A 16616-nucleotide genomic window follows, 5' to 3' on the forward strand; every position below is an offset into this window, starting at 1 on the left:
ATCAAGGCCCTTCAAGAAAGCAGAGTACACAGGGCAAAGTGAGGAGTTGGACAGAGCTCTGGACTTGGGGTCAGGAGATATGAGTTCTAGGTCTCTCACTAATCAACTGTGTGACCTTGGGCAAGTCACCAAAATTCTTTTGAACCTCAGCTTCCCACTTTGTAAATTAAGGGGGTTCAGTTAACTGACCTCTAAGGTACTTTTCAGACATAATTATTTAGTATTAAGATGAGTTATCTATGATATCTATTAATTATTAACATCTATGATATGATGCAATTACCCTCAAAATATCTACTATGTGGGTGTTATAAAAGAAAGTGACAAGTCCATTACTCTTTCATTCCACTTAAAGTATACTTTAAAGTAAATGCAAATGCTCAGATTAAGTTTTACTATAAGTACTACTCAGAGAATTAATGTTAATGTCAGAAAGAAATATTTAATTAAAACTTCTTGGTGACAGTATCAATCACTACTTAAAACCCGTCTTCATTTCTCCCATCACTTCACATGGGGCTTTTTACAGCACAGGTACCCTTTCAATAACTGCTTTTAATCATAGTTATCTTACAAAAATGGTAATTTTCAATCAATTAGAAAGAACAAAAATGATATCTTATATGTGATGAGGGCATGTACATAGCCCCGACTCACATTTATAAATGTAGAATAATATTCCTCAGCCTAACGATATTCATCTGTAGTACCTTCTTTCAAAACTCAGAAATAGCTCATCTTTCCTTAAAAAACACAGACCAGCAAAGTGGATAATTAAATGATCAATAAATGACATTAATGTCTTTCAAGGCTGTTAATAATTGAGTTAAAATATGATCTTTACTGTGACAATCACTTAAATCTCCCACTTTTTGTAGATTCAGTTTTTCTTCTGCTTGAAAAAACATACCATTTGAGACTGAAACTTTCATTCCTTTTTCATTTAAATTGTCCCATCAGCCATCCTTTTGGGAAGGGAAAGGAAGGGCAAAGCTTACTTGAATGTACACATGTTCTTTCTCTCCTGGAGTGGTAGGTTCATCCAACAGGGGTAAGCCCTAGTCAAGTCTCTAGTCCTACTTCCATCACTAATGATGAGACTTTGACCAAGTCACTTAACACCTACCATGTAAGCTTTCTGAGGGCAAGACTATTAATTTCTTTCCTATCATCTTTTCCCAGCGCAATACTTTAGACATAGTAAGCATTTAATAAATGTGTGTTGTATTTGGTACCCTGACATCAGAAGCCCATTTTTGATGAGTCAGGGCAATGACTCAACAAAACCATAAAGGAAAGTACATGTGCCCAACAAAGACCACTCCAGCAGAAATCTTCAATTAATGCTACACACAGATAGAACAGATGATTTTCACTTAAAGCTCTCCCTGCTATCCTCAAGTTACCTGATCGCCCACCTTTTTTTAAAAGGAGATTCTTACTTTCTTGGCCCTCTTGGTGAGGATAAAAAGAACACTGACTTAGGAATAAGAAGATGTTGCTGAGTCTTGGTTCAGCCACTAAACTATGTGACCTTAATCACTTGGTCTAATCACTTACACTTCTTGTAAAATGAAAGGCTTGTACCAAATCTTGAGTCTTAATCATTTTTGTGTCAGGGACCCCTTTGGCAGTATGGTAAGGCCTATGGACCCTTCTTAGAATAAAATTTTTAAATGCATAAAATAAAATATATAGGATTACAAAGGAAACCAATTATATTGAGATAGAGTTACCAAAATATTAAAAAACAAACAGTTCACAGATTGCAAGTTAAAAACCCATCCACTGGAAGATCCTTTTCCAGCTCTAAAACTTTGTGACTTTATTAGGTGAAACTATTCCTGAACAGCCTTAGGAAATAATACTGTTATAAACAAAATAATAATCATACACGGATATACACACATGCATGCATTCATATATATTTGCTATAGATAAAAGAATAGCTCATATTTCTATAACATTTTAGAGTTTAACAATACCTTTTTTCACAACAATTCTATGCAGTAGAATTGTAAACCATATTATTCCCATTTTTCAGAGAAGGAAACTGAGGCCCTAAGAGCTTCCTCCTCAGTCACATGGTTTTCTGATACAAATTCCAGTGTTCTTTCCAATATATCTTTCTTTTTCTCAAGGTATTATTGTTTTTTTTTATTATGTGTTTTTAAATGAAGATGGGAGGGATTATACCAATCTCACTGTTTCTTTTCCAATTTTTGCTCAATTATGGACTTCCAGTTTCCCATGCAACTATTTCTTGTTGAAAATGGTGAGTATCTTTTGTGATGGTAGACAGATTTTTTTTTCCCAGAACTTGTAAATCAATTTGTGTGATGTTAGGATATCTTATTAAAATTATATAAGACACGTAAAGAATGTGAAGGCCTTTGCCACAGTAATCTTTTATTAAGCACCTCTACTTGCCTTACATTTATGTTTTAAGTTATTGCTTCAACTCATTCAGAATAGGGCTCTGATGTCAAGGTACCCAATCCAATACACATTTATTAAGTGTCTACTGTATTCAAGTTATTATGTTAGGTGACTGAGATAAGAAGTCAAACAAACAAAGAAAAAGTACTCCCTGCCTTCAGCAGGCTTCTAGTGAATGAAACCAACTCTTTATTATGAAATGCTTTGCTTTATGTCTCTTATAAAGACTAAATTCTTGGCTTCAGCAATATTGTTTTGGGTTGATTTGCTCTTCAAATGTCCCTTCCCATTGTACATTATAGTGTTATTGTTCAATGACTCACTGAAGTTGAAATAAGACTATGAGTCTCCCACTTGGTAAACTCTGTTTAGCTTTTAAAGCCCTTCACAAGCTGGACCTTACTTATCTTTCTAATCTCCTTGGACATTACTCTCCTTCCTGTACTTTACGATTCGGCCAATCTGGCCTCCTCTTTGTTCCTCACACTAGACGTTCCATCTTCTCTCTCCACACATTTGCATTGACTGTCCCTTGTGCCTAGAATACACTCTTGCTTTTTCTCTCCTTCATCGAGTCCCTATGTTCTTTTTGGATGCTGCTCAGCTATCATCTTCCATAGTTTTTCCTGGTCCTTCTGATTTCTATTGCTGTCTCTCCAGAACTACCTTGTATTTAATTACTATATGTGTGTATGTGTTTGTATACATGTATATGTGAGTATGAGAATGTATATCTATATGTGTAGATGTCTCAGCAGAAAGGTGAAAAATGATCCCACGGTAATTAAAAAAACAGGTGGATCATGGGATCTGAAATCAAGGCTTTGTAAAATGACCATCCATTAAATATTTAACAAATCCTGAGTCAACTCTGGTCATCCTGATGAATATCTGGTCACTGGACCCAGATGGCTCTGGAGATGAAAATGAGGCTGGTGACATTGCATAGCCCTCCCTCATTCAAATCAAAGTCAACTGCAAGTCATGGCATTATGTCTCTGATGCCATGGGCCTCTTCGAAAATGAAGGACAAACATAACCAATAAAAGCAATTTATCATATCATTAGACTCATTTATTTCCTATTTATTTCTTTTTAGTTCATGACAACTTAAGCTGCACAGTATAGAATAGTTCTTATAAGAAATGGGACATCAGTGCTTCATGCTTGTAAAAGTGATCAAAATTAATGAATCAATCCCTGTGGTTCATATGGAAATCTAGAATTATGTAGATAAGTAGTTTGATACCAGAATTCAAGCTTCAAATCTCCATCCTTTCTGTAGTATCCTCAAAATATATTCATTTTTTGTCTGAAGTAAATCATTAAGATTCATTACAACTTTTTACTATAAGATTTATAAAAGTCAAGTTTTCATGAAAAAATACATACACACATGTTACATATACACACACATATATACACACACACACCTACTTTGGCATTCAAAGTCCTTAATAACCTATCCTTCCAACGCTTACCTTTTCAGTATTCTTAGATATTACAACCCATCTACTTTGTAGTCTTTGATCCAGTGACACTTGTCTTTTTGCATTCATTGAACAGGACAGTCCATCTCTCAGCTCTGGGCACTTTCACAGACTGTCCCCATCCCTGGAATGATCTCACCCTTCATCTCTGACTCCTGGGTTCCTTCAAGTCCCAGTTAAAATCCGACCTTCTACAGGAAGATTCTCCCAATCCCTGTTAATTCTAGGGTCTTCTTTCTGTGAATTACTTCCTGTTTGTCCTGTACATAGGTTATGTGTACATATTTACTTGCAGGTTATCTACCCCATTAGATTGTGAACTCCTTCAGGGCAGGGATTATTGTTTGTCCTTTTTATCTCCAGGGCTTAGTAAAGTTCCTGGTACATAGTAGGTGCTTAATAAATGCTTATTGATGGACTAATTTATATAGATACTTGTCTGTCCCCTTACAACTTAAGCTCCTTTTTGAATAGGGATTTTTCATATTTTGTCTTTGTATTCTCAGTACCTAACAGTGCCTGGCAGATACTATGAGCTTAATAAATACTTGTGGATAAATTGGTTGACTTTTCCTTCAGGCACAATGAAAATGTCACCTACAACACAAAGGATCAAAGAGAGATCTATAGGTAGCACCTTTCCTAGAAGAAGCTAACATCTCTCATTACTCACAGCCTACATAAAGATAAGGGAAGCTCCATAGCTAATGCTTTTTCTTCAGAACAGACACCTCAAATGGTCTGTCCCTCATTCGCAAGGCTAGCTAGTCAAAGTACAAGTTGTTACTACAATTTTGAGCTCTGATCTGATGGTCCTTGCCTTCCTTGCTTTTTCCTTGGATTACCCAGATTCTCTATGACCTGCATAATTCTGACTGTTTGTAGCTTAGTTGAGTGAGTTCACTGCCTGTCCCAAAGGTCTGAGAGTTCTTTATGGGCTCAGTTTTTATCTGCTTCAGTTCAGCTCCCTGTGTTTACTGCTTATGTGGGACAGCTCCCCCACTCTAGGTTAGGATTCTGGGATTAATGGCTGTGTTGGAAAGAGGCCTCTGACAGCTGAAGAAATCATCTATAAAGACTTTGGAAACAGAGCTGCTTAAAAGCCCTAAGACAGATAAATTTCAAGAGGATCCAAATATCTATGTTTTTTAGTCTTTCCACTAAATTGGCTACCATGTTTATTCTATTTTAACATTTAGAAAAATAAATGAATAAAAATCATGCCATTTTCTCTCAATTAATTATGCTGAATATTGTGATCAGAAGACACTACCATCTATCTACACAGTGGCAGCTAACCCTAAATGAACTCAAAATGCCTAGAAGAAGATAAATATCCCTCTGAATGTTAGTGTTGCAAGAATACTAAAAATAGTATTTTTTGTAAATGACACTCAACAAATGAAATTTCAACTAAACTTTTTTATGTAGTTAAGAAAGAAAACAATGTTACCCTAATTTAGTTTTCTGTATTACTGATTCCATTTGCTGACACTTTCCACGAGTAAATAATTTACCATTTGAAATAATACACAGGCTTTGCATACCATTCATTTCCCTTTGCTTTGGTACAGCATTGACAAGGGGAGAAAAGTCCTTTGGATTTTTCTATATCATTCATTATTTATATGCATTAATTCTTATTTCCCCTGCATTACTGAATCAAGATGACAATAGTAAAACAGAAATCAGAAAGCATTAATCTAGCATAGTTCCAACATTTCTTAGCTAAATGTAAGTTTTGAAGTTTATGTAACATATGCATATATCATATGTTTAGATAGGAAATAATATTATTTATAACTATTATTTGCATAGCACTTTAAGATTTCCAAAGTGCTTTACAAATTCATTTGACCCTCTCAACAGCCCTGTGAGGTAGGTATTATTATTATTCCCATTTTACACATGATGAAGCTGACGTAGATGAGATTAAATGACCTGCCTAGGGTAACACAGTAAGTAAGAGCAGGTGTTTGGATGTGAGCTCAGATTTTCCCCGATTCCAAGTCTAGTGTTTTATCTACCACATTACATAACTGTCTCTAGTGTACATAAGTATAATGTGTTATAGTATTATTATATTATATACAATGGAAAGAAAATTGAAGTAGGAGTCAGGTTCTTGCATAGACTCTGTTATTTACTAACATAACTCTGTTATGTGCCTTTGGAAAAATCCGTTAGTTTCTTTGGGCCTCAGTTTTCACATCTATAAAATGAGAAGGTTGGACTTGATAGTTCATAGGTGACTTCCTGCTTGAACATTTTGAGACTGCAATTCTCTATGTTTTCTTTTGATGTCTTTGTGATTGCCATCTTGAGACCTAAAAATGTGAAAAGGATTTCTCTTCATGAGTTTATTTCTGGGTCATTCCATTCATACTTCAGAATGCAATCTTGAATTCTTAATTCCTCAGATATAATAACTATAATTGAGGGGGAGAATAAGCTGGAGAAATATAGTTTTTCTGCTTTTAAGAACTACTTAACCTTTGGTGAATGCATGGTTTCATTAATGTGGCTCCTCTCTCCATACTTTCTCCTCCTGTGCAATTCTTATTAATAATATTTCCAAAAATCCTCCATAGCAGAGCCTTCCAGAATGAAGAAGGCTTTGCTCTTATTCTTATAATGTCTTGGGGCAGGTGAAACACCAAAGTACCACTGTCATTGACCTCTGTTTGCCTCTCATTCTCACTTCATGATCTGACCTGCTCCTTTTTTCTTATCATATGTGTCCTCAAGTTGCTGATAATATCCAATTCCATCAACATTCATCAAGTACATACATCATGTACAGTGATATAGTAGGTTATGGAATACATACAAAGTTTATGTAAGTCCCTGGCTTCCTGATACTTACAGTGTAGGAGAGGGATAAGACACATACACAGAAAACTGTAATACATATAAAATACATGGTTTGTTCATTGGAGAAATGCAAAACAAAGTGTTACTTGAAGTTCAAGGGAAAGGTCATTTGCCTGGAAGGTCAGGAAAAGTTTGAAGGAGGAGATGACCTATTTGAATTGGGAATTAAAGGATGGTTAGGAGGACATTTTATGGATAAAGAACAGCAGAAAGACATGGAGATGAAACAATTGTAGGAAGCATTTGGGAGGACAGCAAATATCTCACTCTAACTGTAGTGCCAGACTTTAGAGGACCCTAAATGTTGAGGTCTGAGTCTGAACTTTACTTAATAGGCAACAGGGAACCATGGAAGATTTTTGAACATAGAAGTGACATGTTCATATGTATGGAAGAGTCATTTAGCAATGTTATGAAAGGTGTAGGAAGAAATTCTGCAATCTAGACTGCAAGATATAGAGAAGAGAGGTGGATATGAAGAAGCAGAGTCATTCAGTATAGACTTTTTCAAGCAGTGTAACAATAAAGGGGGAAAGCAATGGAACAGGAAGTAGTTGGGTGGTGTAAAAGGCTCAATGAAAAGCTTTTATTAGAATGTATAGAAAACTATATAATTTTTTGTGTCATGAAACCTTATTTTGGAGCCAGCATCATGGTGTGAGTTTCTATTACATATTTTATATGGTATACAAAATTCTTTATATGCATTGCTTTATTTGCTAACTACTGCAGGAGGAAATGTTCCCTATTAGTTTTCTCTACATCTGCATCCCTGAAAGTAAATTTAACAAATGAAATGAGATAAAATTGGGCATCTTTTAAGCAGATAAGGAACTTTCATGCACTACTCATACTAATATATGAAGAGACAGGGGAAAAATAAAGAACAAATCCAAGGGTAGGTAGATGAGGAATAAGTGGAAAAGGAGATCTAAGAAAGGGGAGGAACATGAGTGCAGCAATAAGGTCTTAGAGGAGGAAGGAGGGATCTCTATTGTTTTATAAAAATATACGCAGGCTATGTAACACTCCAGTAAAACTATGGTTCTTAGTCTTGGCTTTGCAAAAATCATAGGATGTTTAGCATTAATTCGAGTGGTACTGAGTAATTCACAAAGCAAAATTTAATACAATATGATTTTTGAAGTAGTTAATAATTATATCTAGCAGTTTCCAGTTTTTTTTTTTTTAAAGAAGGGTCTTGTTCAAAAAAGTGGGATGAATGTCATGAGATCAATCAAATGATGTCAATCAAATATGGCATTATCAAAGCTGGGGAGTCAATGTAATACAGCAACTTTAAGCTAAAAGTAAAGAGCAAAGAAGGAAATGCTTCTTTCATCTGGTTACTATGCTACAAGGAAATATTAGATGTGGATTTCAACCTCTAATGTAAGATAAATGTTATTATAATCCTATGGGGGGGAACACCTTTTTCTTGATTACCTGAACCTAGGGAATTGTGATATTCCATTTCTGAGCGAAAAGGTAGGAAGCAAATTGTTTGCTTTTTCCCCTCATTATAATATTTTCCTTTTCAACCCAGGGCAATAATATTGCACTGTAATAATAATTGTTCTGCATTAATTTTATTCCCATCCTTAAGAATAAAGTAAAAAAAAATTCTATTAGCACAAAACTAGGTTAAAGGATTTCTATATATTAATCTCACCAAAACATAAAGAGGTAATGGAGTGCACAGAATTGATGCATTTTTAGAGAATCTCATAAAATATATTACATTGTTGAAATTAAAACTCAATTTTAAGCACAAATGAGTAATTTTTATGGTTAATATGAGAACTAAACTTTATTTCAACCTCTCTCTGTCTGATGAGTCCTTCTCTATTGCTTACAAACACAACAAAATCTCACCAATCATTAAAAAAAATCTTCAATTGATCCTGCTGTCTGTCCTCTTCCCCTCCCACCCTCCAAGCTACTTTCTCAGACAAAACTAGAAAACATAGTCTGCATGTGTGGCATCTATTTCATCATGCCCAATTCACTTCTCAACCTCATCATTTTCTTTTTCTTTTTTTTTAAAGCAATTGGGGTTAAGTAACTTGCTCAAGGTTACACGGCCAGTTATTATTTCTGGGTGTGGTGCTGAGTATCTGAGCCCGGATTTGATCCAGGTCATCCCGACACTGGAGCCGGTGCTCTTACTCGCTGAGCCACCTGGCCGCCCCTCAACCTCATCATTTTCATGAACTGTTTTCTTTAAGATCTAGTGCTCCTTTAATTACTAAATCCAATGAATTTTACTCAGTTCTTATTCTTTTTGACTCTTTGGTAGCTTGTGACACTACTGACCACCCCCTCTTTCCTAAATACTCTGTACTTAGGATTTTCATGACTACTCTCCGATGATTCTCTTCCTCCGTCTCTCATTCTCTTTTTCTAGATCTTTCCCCATTTTCCAACTATATGTATGAATATACCCCACGGATCTGTCCTAGACCCTCCTATTTCTATTCTCTCTCCCTTGCAGAGCTCATCACTTGCATTGGGTCCAATGATCATTTCTATAAATGACACTCAAATGTGAATACTTGACCCTTATCTCTCCACAGAGCTCAAGCTCTGCAGGTCTGTATCACCAAGTCCCTGATGGACATTTCCATCTGGATGTGCCAGAGGAATAATAAACTGAATAGGTCCAATTTGGGAATCCTTAATATCTTCTCTCCTAAACCTACCTCTCCTTCAACCTTTCCCATTTCTGATGAAGTTAGTAGCAGCCTCAAAGTCATCCTTGGCTCTTTCCTTTTCCTATTACTCACACTTTTATCTAATCAGCTGCTCAATCTTCTCAATTCTACAAATATAAAATCTTTTACTTCTTTTTTTGTTCTCCACTCCCAAGACTAATACTTTAGCTCAGGTCTTCATAACCTTTGCCTGATTATAGCTCTCAAATCAAATGCTCTTTATTGAATTTAACAGAGAATAAGAATATTTATTCACATATCTACAGGGCTATAGACTTTTCAAAGTGTTTTTATCACAGTAATCTTTATTATTTATTATTATTATTGTTCACATTTTTCAGATAAGAAAATTGAGGTTTAGAGGAGTTAAATTGACTCACATGATCACACAGCTAGTAAGTGGTAGGGCCAATATTTGAACCCAGGCCTTGCAAAACAAACAAACAAACAAACAAAAAAACAGACTGACAAACATTTCCTCTGATCAATAAGAGATTTCCTATGTGTTCAGCTGCCTTTTCTACAAACACTATAAACTTAAATACTCTCATTTAATTATCTCATGACTTTCATGTATTTAAAAACCATCTGGTTCTCAAATAGAAAAAAAAATACAGTGATAGTTATCCAGAAACTCTCACAAGCTAATTAAGAAGTTTGAGTTTAAAGTCCAATGAATGGAATTTCCACATAGATGGAAATCAAATGATTTTAAACAAAGTCATTCAGACAAGCACTTATTTAACAACCATTTGATGACCTCATAAAATATTATACAGCATTCCTTTTCTGCCCATAATTCCCTCCCACATTTTTGATGCTGTATGACCTTCCAGGTAACCCAACACTCTATTGTCTCTTAAGCTTCTCCCAAATACTTATGCCGACAGTTTGGAACAGGAACACTTTTAAGAGTCCTACTCCATCCATCTCATCTCATTTTGCCCATTTCTACTTTCTTTACAAGGAAATGGAAGAAAGATCAAAGGAAGTCAGGCATTCATTCAGTAACTAAACTATATTCGCCTTTGAACCAAATTTCTAACAACTTTTTATTATAACAGTAGATTGATATGTTTTGAGCTACAGGGTAAATAAAAGCTGTATTACGGGCACAGGTTCATGTCCTTACCTCCACGATCTCGGGCAGCTAAATTCTTACCCCTTCTCAATGTAATATCCAACTGGTACATTCCGGGATCAACCAAAGGGAGATCGGCATTACTAGTTCCAACAGTGTTTTGTCTCTGAAAAGCAAAACAGATAAAACAAAATTTTAAGGACGCTTTTCCACATATTTTTTTCTCCCTTTTGATAATATACATAGTTAAACCCAAACCAACAAAAAATAATAAAGCAAAGATTGCTGCTTTGAATTTTACACAAAGGTAGTCCTTTGGGGCAGCTAGGGCTAGGCAGTAGAATGGATAGAGCATTGGTCTTAGAGTCAGGAAGACCTGAGTTCAAATTTGGCCTCAGACCCTTACAGTTATGTGACCATAGTTAAATCACCCTGACTGCTTCCAAAAGGAAAAAAAAAGTACTCCCTTGGACTTATGGGTTACATAAAATTCTTTGGGTGCCAAACAGAGAAGTTGATAAAGAATAGATAATTTTCCAACCTAGCCATCATGATGAATATAAACTGTTGTACAAGAAATACTCCCTGAGGGAAGCCCCATACAATTCCATAGCAAAATAAGAAGATTATGTGTGTGTGTGTGTGTGTGTATGTTTTAAGACAACAAGTAATGATGAATGGAGAATGAAGATGGATAAGGGAGGTTGACATCTCATGTAAGTAGGAGTGCATATGAAAATGATTTACTGACATAATTTTGTTGACTCATTTATCTGTGAAAATGATTTGCCTGTTGATGGATTGTGCACTGTAATTTCTACCCAAACATAAAACATAATATAATTATGCAAAAATAAATTCACCTAGCATTTTTATAGCATTTATAGGCAATAAGTTTTTGGGGGACTAAACATTTAATCCTGATGTCCTATGAAATTAAAGCATACTCCTAAATCTAAAGACCTGTACAAGACTGCCTCTGGGAGAAAAAAAAAGCCTTTGGAATTACTTTGGCAATTCTCCCAAGTACTATTGTTAAAAGGATGAGACATTTTAAATCAACACAAAATAAATGCATGAAAGCAACACAATAAAAATTGTACATTTCACATCTTACATTTTTATCATTTTGGATACAAATATTAAAAAATTTCATGAAATGAGAAAAATTTTAAGTAGGTTAATGCTGAACTTTTCCAGTAATTATTTTGACAATTCAAAAGTAAATAATTTTCTTAGGAAATAATAGCCATGGTGTAGCAGCAAGCACCCCAGCATCCCTAGGATGGTTGCCAACACAGGTTCTTAGATCTGCTTTTCTAAAGGAAAGCAACTCAAAATGGGTTAACAATCTTCCTTTAATCAAACATATGTCATTTACCTAGTTCAGGGAGAAAAGGTCAGCACCCCGAACTTCAGAGAATGCAGAGGTTACAAGCAGACAACAAATACAGAGAAACATATCAACAGACAGGCCTCCAAGTGTCTGACCATTATTACATCCATACTTAGTCAGTTACCAGAGAAGGAAGCATCAACATGTGGGTTTTCAAAGCCAGGGGGCTCGACCACTGCCCTGAGTCTCATCTGGTCAAATCACACAACACTTCTCAAAGCGAGCCCCAAAGCAAAGCATCAGGCTACATATAGCCTTTTCCTGGCTAAGAGAATGTAACAACCCTCTTGACCCACTGCCCAATCACAGAGTACCAAGGTGTGGGCATAACTGTGGCCTCCCGCCACAGGCTCCAGGTGCTCTTAAGCCTATCAAAGGGCCTAGGGACAGGGAAGATCTTAAATTCCCATTCCCATATCATATGGGCAAGGTGAAATGTAAAAAAAAGTTAAGAAGGCACTTCCTGCTCCATTCTTCATGTAAGATACAAGAATATAAAGATTTTTGTAAAGCCTCTCATCTAATCTCAGAAACCTGTTTTTAGAAAAAATCTGAAACTACAATGTACTGAACAAAATATTAAAATAATGCAAAAAGAGTCCATGAAAAAAACTGCACCACAGTATCAACCATTAAAAGCTTTTGTGTCATTGAAGGAAAGAAGCAAACAATGGCCTGCGTAGACCTTGAGTTCATCCTGACTATTCAATTGGAGAGTATGGATGGAAAGTAGGATGTAGGAAAGCTGTGGAGGTAAGAAACAGCATTTAATTGTTGGAATAGACTTTCTTGGCATCTCTTAATTTAGACTCCAGGTATACAAAGGTGTAAAGAAAGTCTAGGCAGCTAAATACAGAAATATGATGAATCATACTTTGGTTTCCTGTCTTTCCTCTCCTGTTTTTTTCCTCTAGTTCCTCTTCTTTTTTTAAAGTACCTGTTTCAGTTTTAAAAGTTGTTTGTCTTTTATATTATTTAAGTTTTAATAATCAGACAGGGAAATACTGAGGAAAGTCAGTTTCTACTGTGGAATGCCCAGATAATGAATTGCTATACAATTTATTAATAAGGAAGATATAAGGACCAGGGGCTGTTAGATGGAACAGTAGATAGAGTACTACAACTGAAATTAGGGAAACTCCTCTTCCTCAATTCAAATCTGGCCGCAGACACTTACTAGCTATGTGACCCTGGGCAAGTCACAACACTGTTTGCCTCAGTTCCTCATCTGTAAAATGAACTGGAGAAGGAAATGGCAAACCTCTCTGCTGTCTTTGACAAGAAAACTCCAAATGGGGTCATGAAGAGTTTGTCACAACTGAAACAAATGAACAACAGCAACAATGACCCCAGTAGTAGCCTCCTCAGTCTACTAAATGAAAAAGCCCAGGAAAACCTGACAGCCCCCGAGAGTGACCCTGTCAGAATCAGACAAACAGTAATGGCCCAAGCCTTTTCTCCCTTCCCACCTGTGGAGTCCGAATATCACCTAGCATCCAGTCCCTCAGGTGTCTTCCCTCTCTTCAGCAGTATGAATCAACACCACCTTCTAGATAGAATCTGTTCAGCTCTCTCCTCCTAAAGCCAGCTTCTGCTAGACCCGGGTAGGAACCTAACAAAATCCTACCAGACTTTACAAATTTGGGAGAACATACCCCATTTGGGGTCCTCAATAAATACCCAATACGTTCTGTGGGTCCAAAAGAAACAATACTTCATCATTCTCCCTAACCACACTTCATTTTGTGGGTATGTGCCCTCAAAAAAGATGCCTTGTTTTTCTTTACTCTCTTTTGTTGCTCCTTATGCTAGGCCTTTGGTATACTGAACCCTTCTAAATTTGTGTGAAGGCAGAGGTCTAAAATGTAAAGTACCATCATGTTACAAAGAGAAAAAACCAAAGCTAGTTATATTTCATCAGTATCCATTGAATTTCCTTTTCTAACTTGCCACTTTATCTTCCACACATCATTTTCCCTTTCTTATTCAAGAGAGTGTAGCTTTGGAAGAGTATTCCCATTTATTCTGAGCATCAAAAATTAATTAATGCAATAAAACAGTGTCTAAGCACTTTGGCATTTAATGATCTCACTGTCTAAAACTAAAACACGATCAATAAAGAAGTTAAGACAAAAGTAATGAGTCCTCTTCCAGAATATCAATATTTTATACTTATGTACTGCCAAGAACCAACCTGAATCCAAAGCACAGGTTTTTGGGGGCAAAAAAACTAGATTATTTTTCCATTGCACATTATAATAAGTTTTAAAATCATTGCACATTATAATAAGTTTTGAAATCATAGGATTTTAGATTTGGAAAAGGCCTTAGAGACATTTAGTCCAATATTCTCATTTTAAAGTTTTAATTTATTTTTATTTTAAATATTTTAAAATATTTTTTATTTTAAATATTTTAAAATATTTTTTATTTAAAATATTTTTATTTTTTTCTTTTCCAGGTCAGAGAAGTTAATTGATTTTTTTCTGGATCACATAGTTTAGTTAGTGGCAGAACCTGGATCTGAATCCATTTTTCCCATCTCCTGGTCCAATGCTACACAAGAATATATAATAATAGCCTATGATGGCAAGGTATTCAATCAAGATTAACTAAGAATTTAAAAAGTGAAAGCTTAAAATCTTTGGCCACATAATGAGAAGATAGGACTCACTGGAAAAGACCCTGAAGTTAGGAAAAATTGAAGGCAAAAGGAGAAAGGACAACAGAGGATGAGATAGATAGTGTCATGAAAACAACAAATGTGAACTTAGACAGTTTTTAGGAAATAGTGAAGGATAAAAGGGCCTGACATGTTATGGTACCTGATTGAACAACAAAAATATGACTTCAAAGGTAGCACTGTTTCTCTGATGAGACCTAGGATTTAAAAATGGCTTATTCAAAGGAAAAAGGTTAGGTAAATAATATAGTGGAAGCATGAGATCATAGATTTAGAACTAAAAAGGGCTCTAGAAGCCATCTGGTTCAATCCCTACATTTAATAGATATGATTAAAACTCATGGAGGTTAAGTGACTTGCCTACGGTCACATTGTTAGAGTAGGATTTATTGCAATGTACATTAAAAAGACATATACTCATGCTTGAGAAATAGTATGATGTAGTGGATAGAGAGTGGGCCTTCAAGTCAGAGAGACCAAGATTACATGTTTACATGTTTAAACATGATTACATGTTTAAAACACATAATGGTTTTGTAACCCCAAGTTAAAACACTTAATCTCTCCTTTCTCCAAGCAACTCTCAATTTCCCAACAACTGTCAATATGCATCAATAGTTTCCACAGCAAGAGTTGCCTATACCAATGAAATCAAAAATCTATACCAAATAAGAATAATAAGAATGATGATGATCATGATGGAAATACATGTGGAAATTCAGGAGTCAGAGGAGGAAATCCAAAAAGAGAATATTTTTAAGGAAAACAAATAGAAGTAAACAATTAAGCAGTTTCATCATTTGAGCATACCACAGATCACCATCACCAGGGGAGGAAGAAGAAATAAAAGAGGTATTCAGGATATATATCACAAGTCTGGCACAATGGCATGATATTGTAGTCAAAGAGGACTTCAGATACCCAGTCATCTGGAACTCTATTTCTGCCAAAAGCAAAACAGCTAATGATTTCACGACTTCCTTTCACCAGACATAGGAAATAACAAAGGGGAATTCTATTCTGTGTTGTTAGCCACAGAGAAGAGCAGTTTGCTATTTGGAAAGGATGGCTGAAGAAGGGGACAATGAGTATTACTCCATCTTAGAATTTGTGATAGAGAAGCAGAGAAAGACCAGTCATGGTCTGAATGCACTCTAGATTTTAGCAGATCAGATATCACAAGAAAGGCAGACAAGGATTTGATGGACTAAGAGTCTATTTAGGAAAAGTCAGTGTAGAAAGAATAAGAAGGTCTTATGAGGTACAGCCTAAAGTGACCAAAAAAAGAAGCAATTGCAATGAGTAGAGAATGTTGTCTCCATGTATATTTCACCACATTTAATCTCTGCCTGTGTTCACTTTTTTCACTTCTGGTGCATGTATGTGTGAGAGAGTATGTCCCAAGTTAATGGGGAAATTGTCATATTGCTACTTGTTTGTTATGCCAATTCATTAAAAGCCTTTGCTTTAACTAATTGTGTCCTCTGGAATACTATGAAAGGTAACTACATTGCTGGGAGACTCACTGTATGAGCTGGAAGGGTGCTTCCTGGTGTCATATTCATTTTAGTAAATCAGGAAAATGTTCTCGATATTCTTTACTGAAATTTTAGTAAAGCATTTGATAAAATATCTCATTCTTGTGGAGAGGTATGGGGTTTCACCATTAGATAAATTCCGAACTGGCTGAATGAATGTACTCAATAAGAAGTCATTAATGGTCTGATATCATCTGGGAGGAAGAAGGTCTCCATTTGAATGTCTACAAAAACTAACATTTTTATCAGTGACTTGGATAAAAGCCAAATTGGTATGCTTATCAGATTTGCAGCTGACACAGAACAGGAAGGGATAACTGTCAGCATCTAAAAAGATCTTGACAGGTTAGAACACTGGACTAAAGTTAACAAGATGAAACATTATAGCAATAAAGATAAAG

General features: G+C 35.6%; 1 protein-coding gene across 6 annotated transcripts in view; it reads right to left on the reverse strand.

Annotated features, from left to right (window-relative positions):
* Positions 1–16616, reverse strand: part of MCTP1 (multiple C2 and transmembrane domain containing 1) — a 495837-nt gene that overhangs the window by 404900 nt on the left and 74321 nt on the right. For all 6 annotated transcript variants that reach the window (XM_069085117.1, XM_069085113.1, XM_069085116.1 and 3 more), the window contains exon 2: positions 10650–10764. In XM_069085117.1, coding sequence (XP_068941218.1) covers positions 10650–10764 — 115 coding nt within the window. The remainder of the gene's footprint in view (positions 1–10649; positions 10765–16616) is intronic.

This window comes from Petaurus breviceps, unplaced genomic scaffold (assembly GCF_028583685.1).
Source record: "Petaurus breviceps papuanus isolate PSGF00001 unplaced genomic scaffold, PetGlider_PUasm1.0 175, whole genome shotgun sequence".
Lineage (NCBI taxonomy): Eukaryota > Metazoa > Chordata > Mammalia > Diprotodontia > Petauridae > Petaurus > Petaurus breviceps.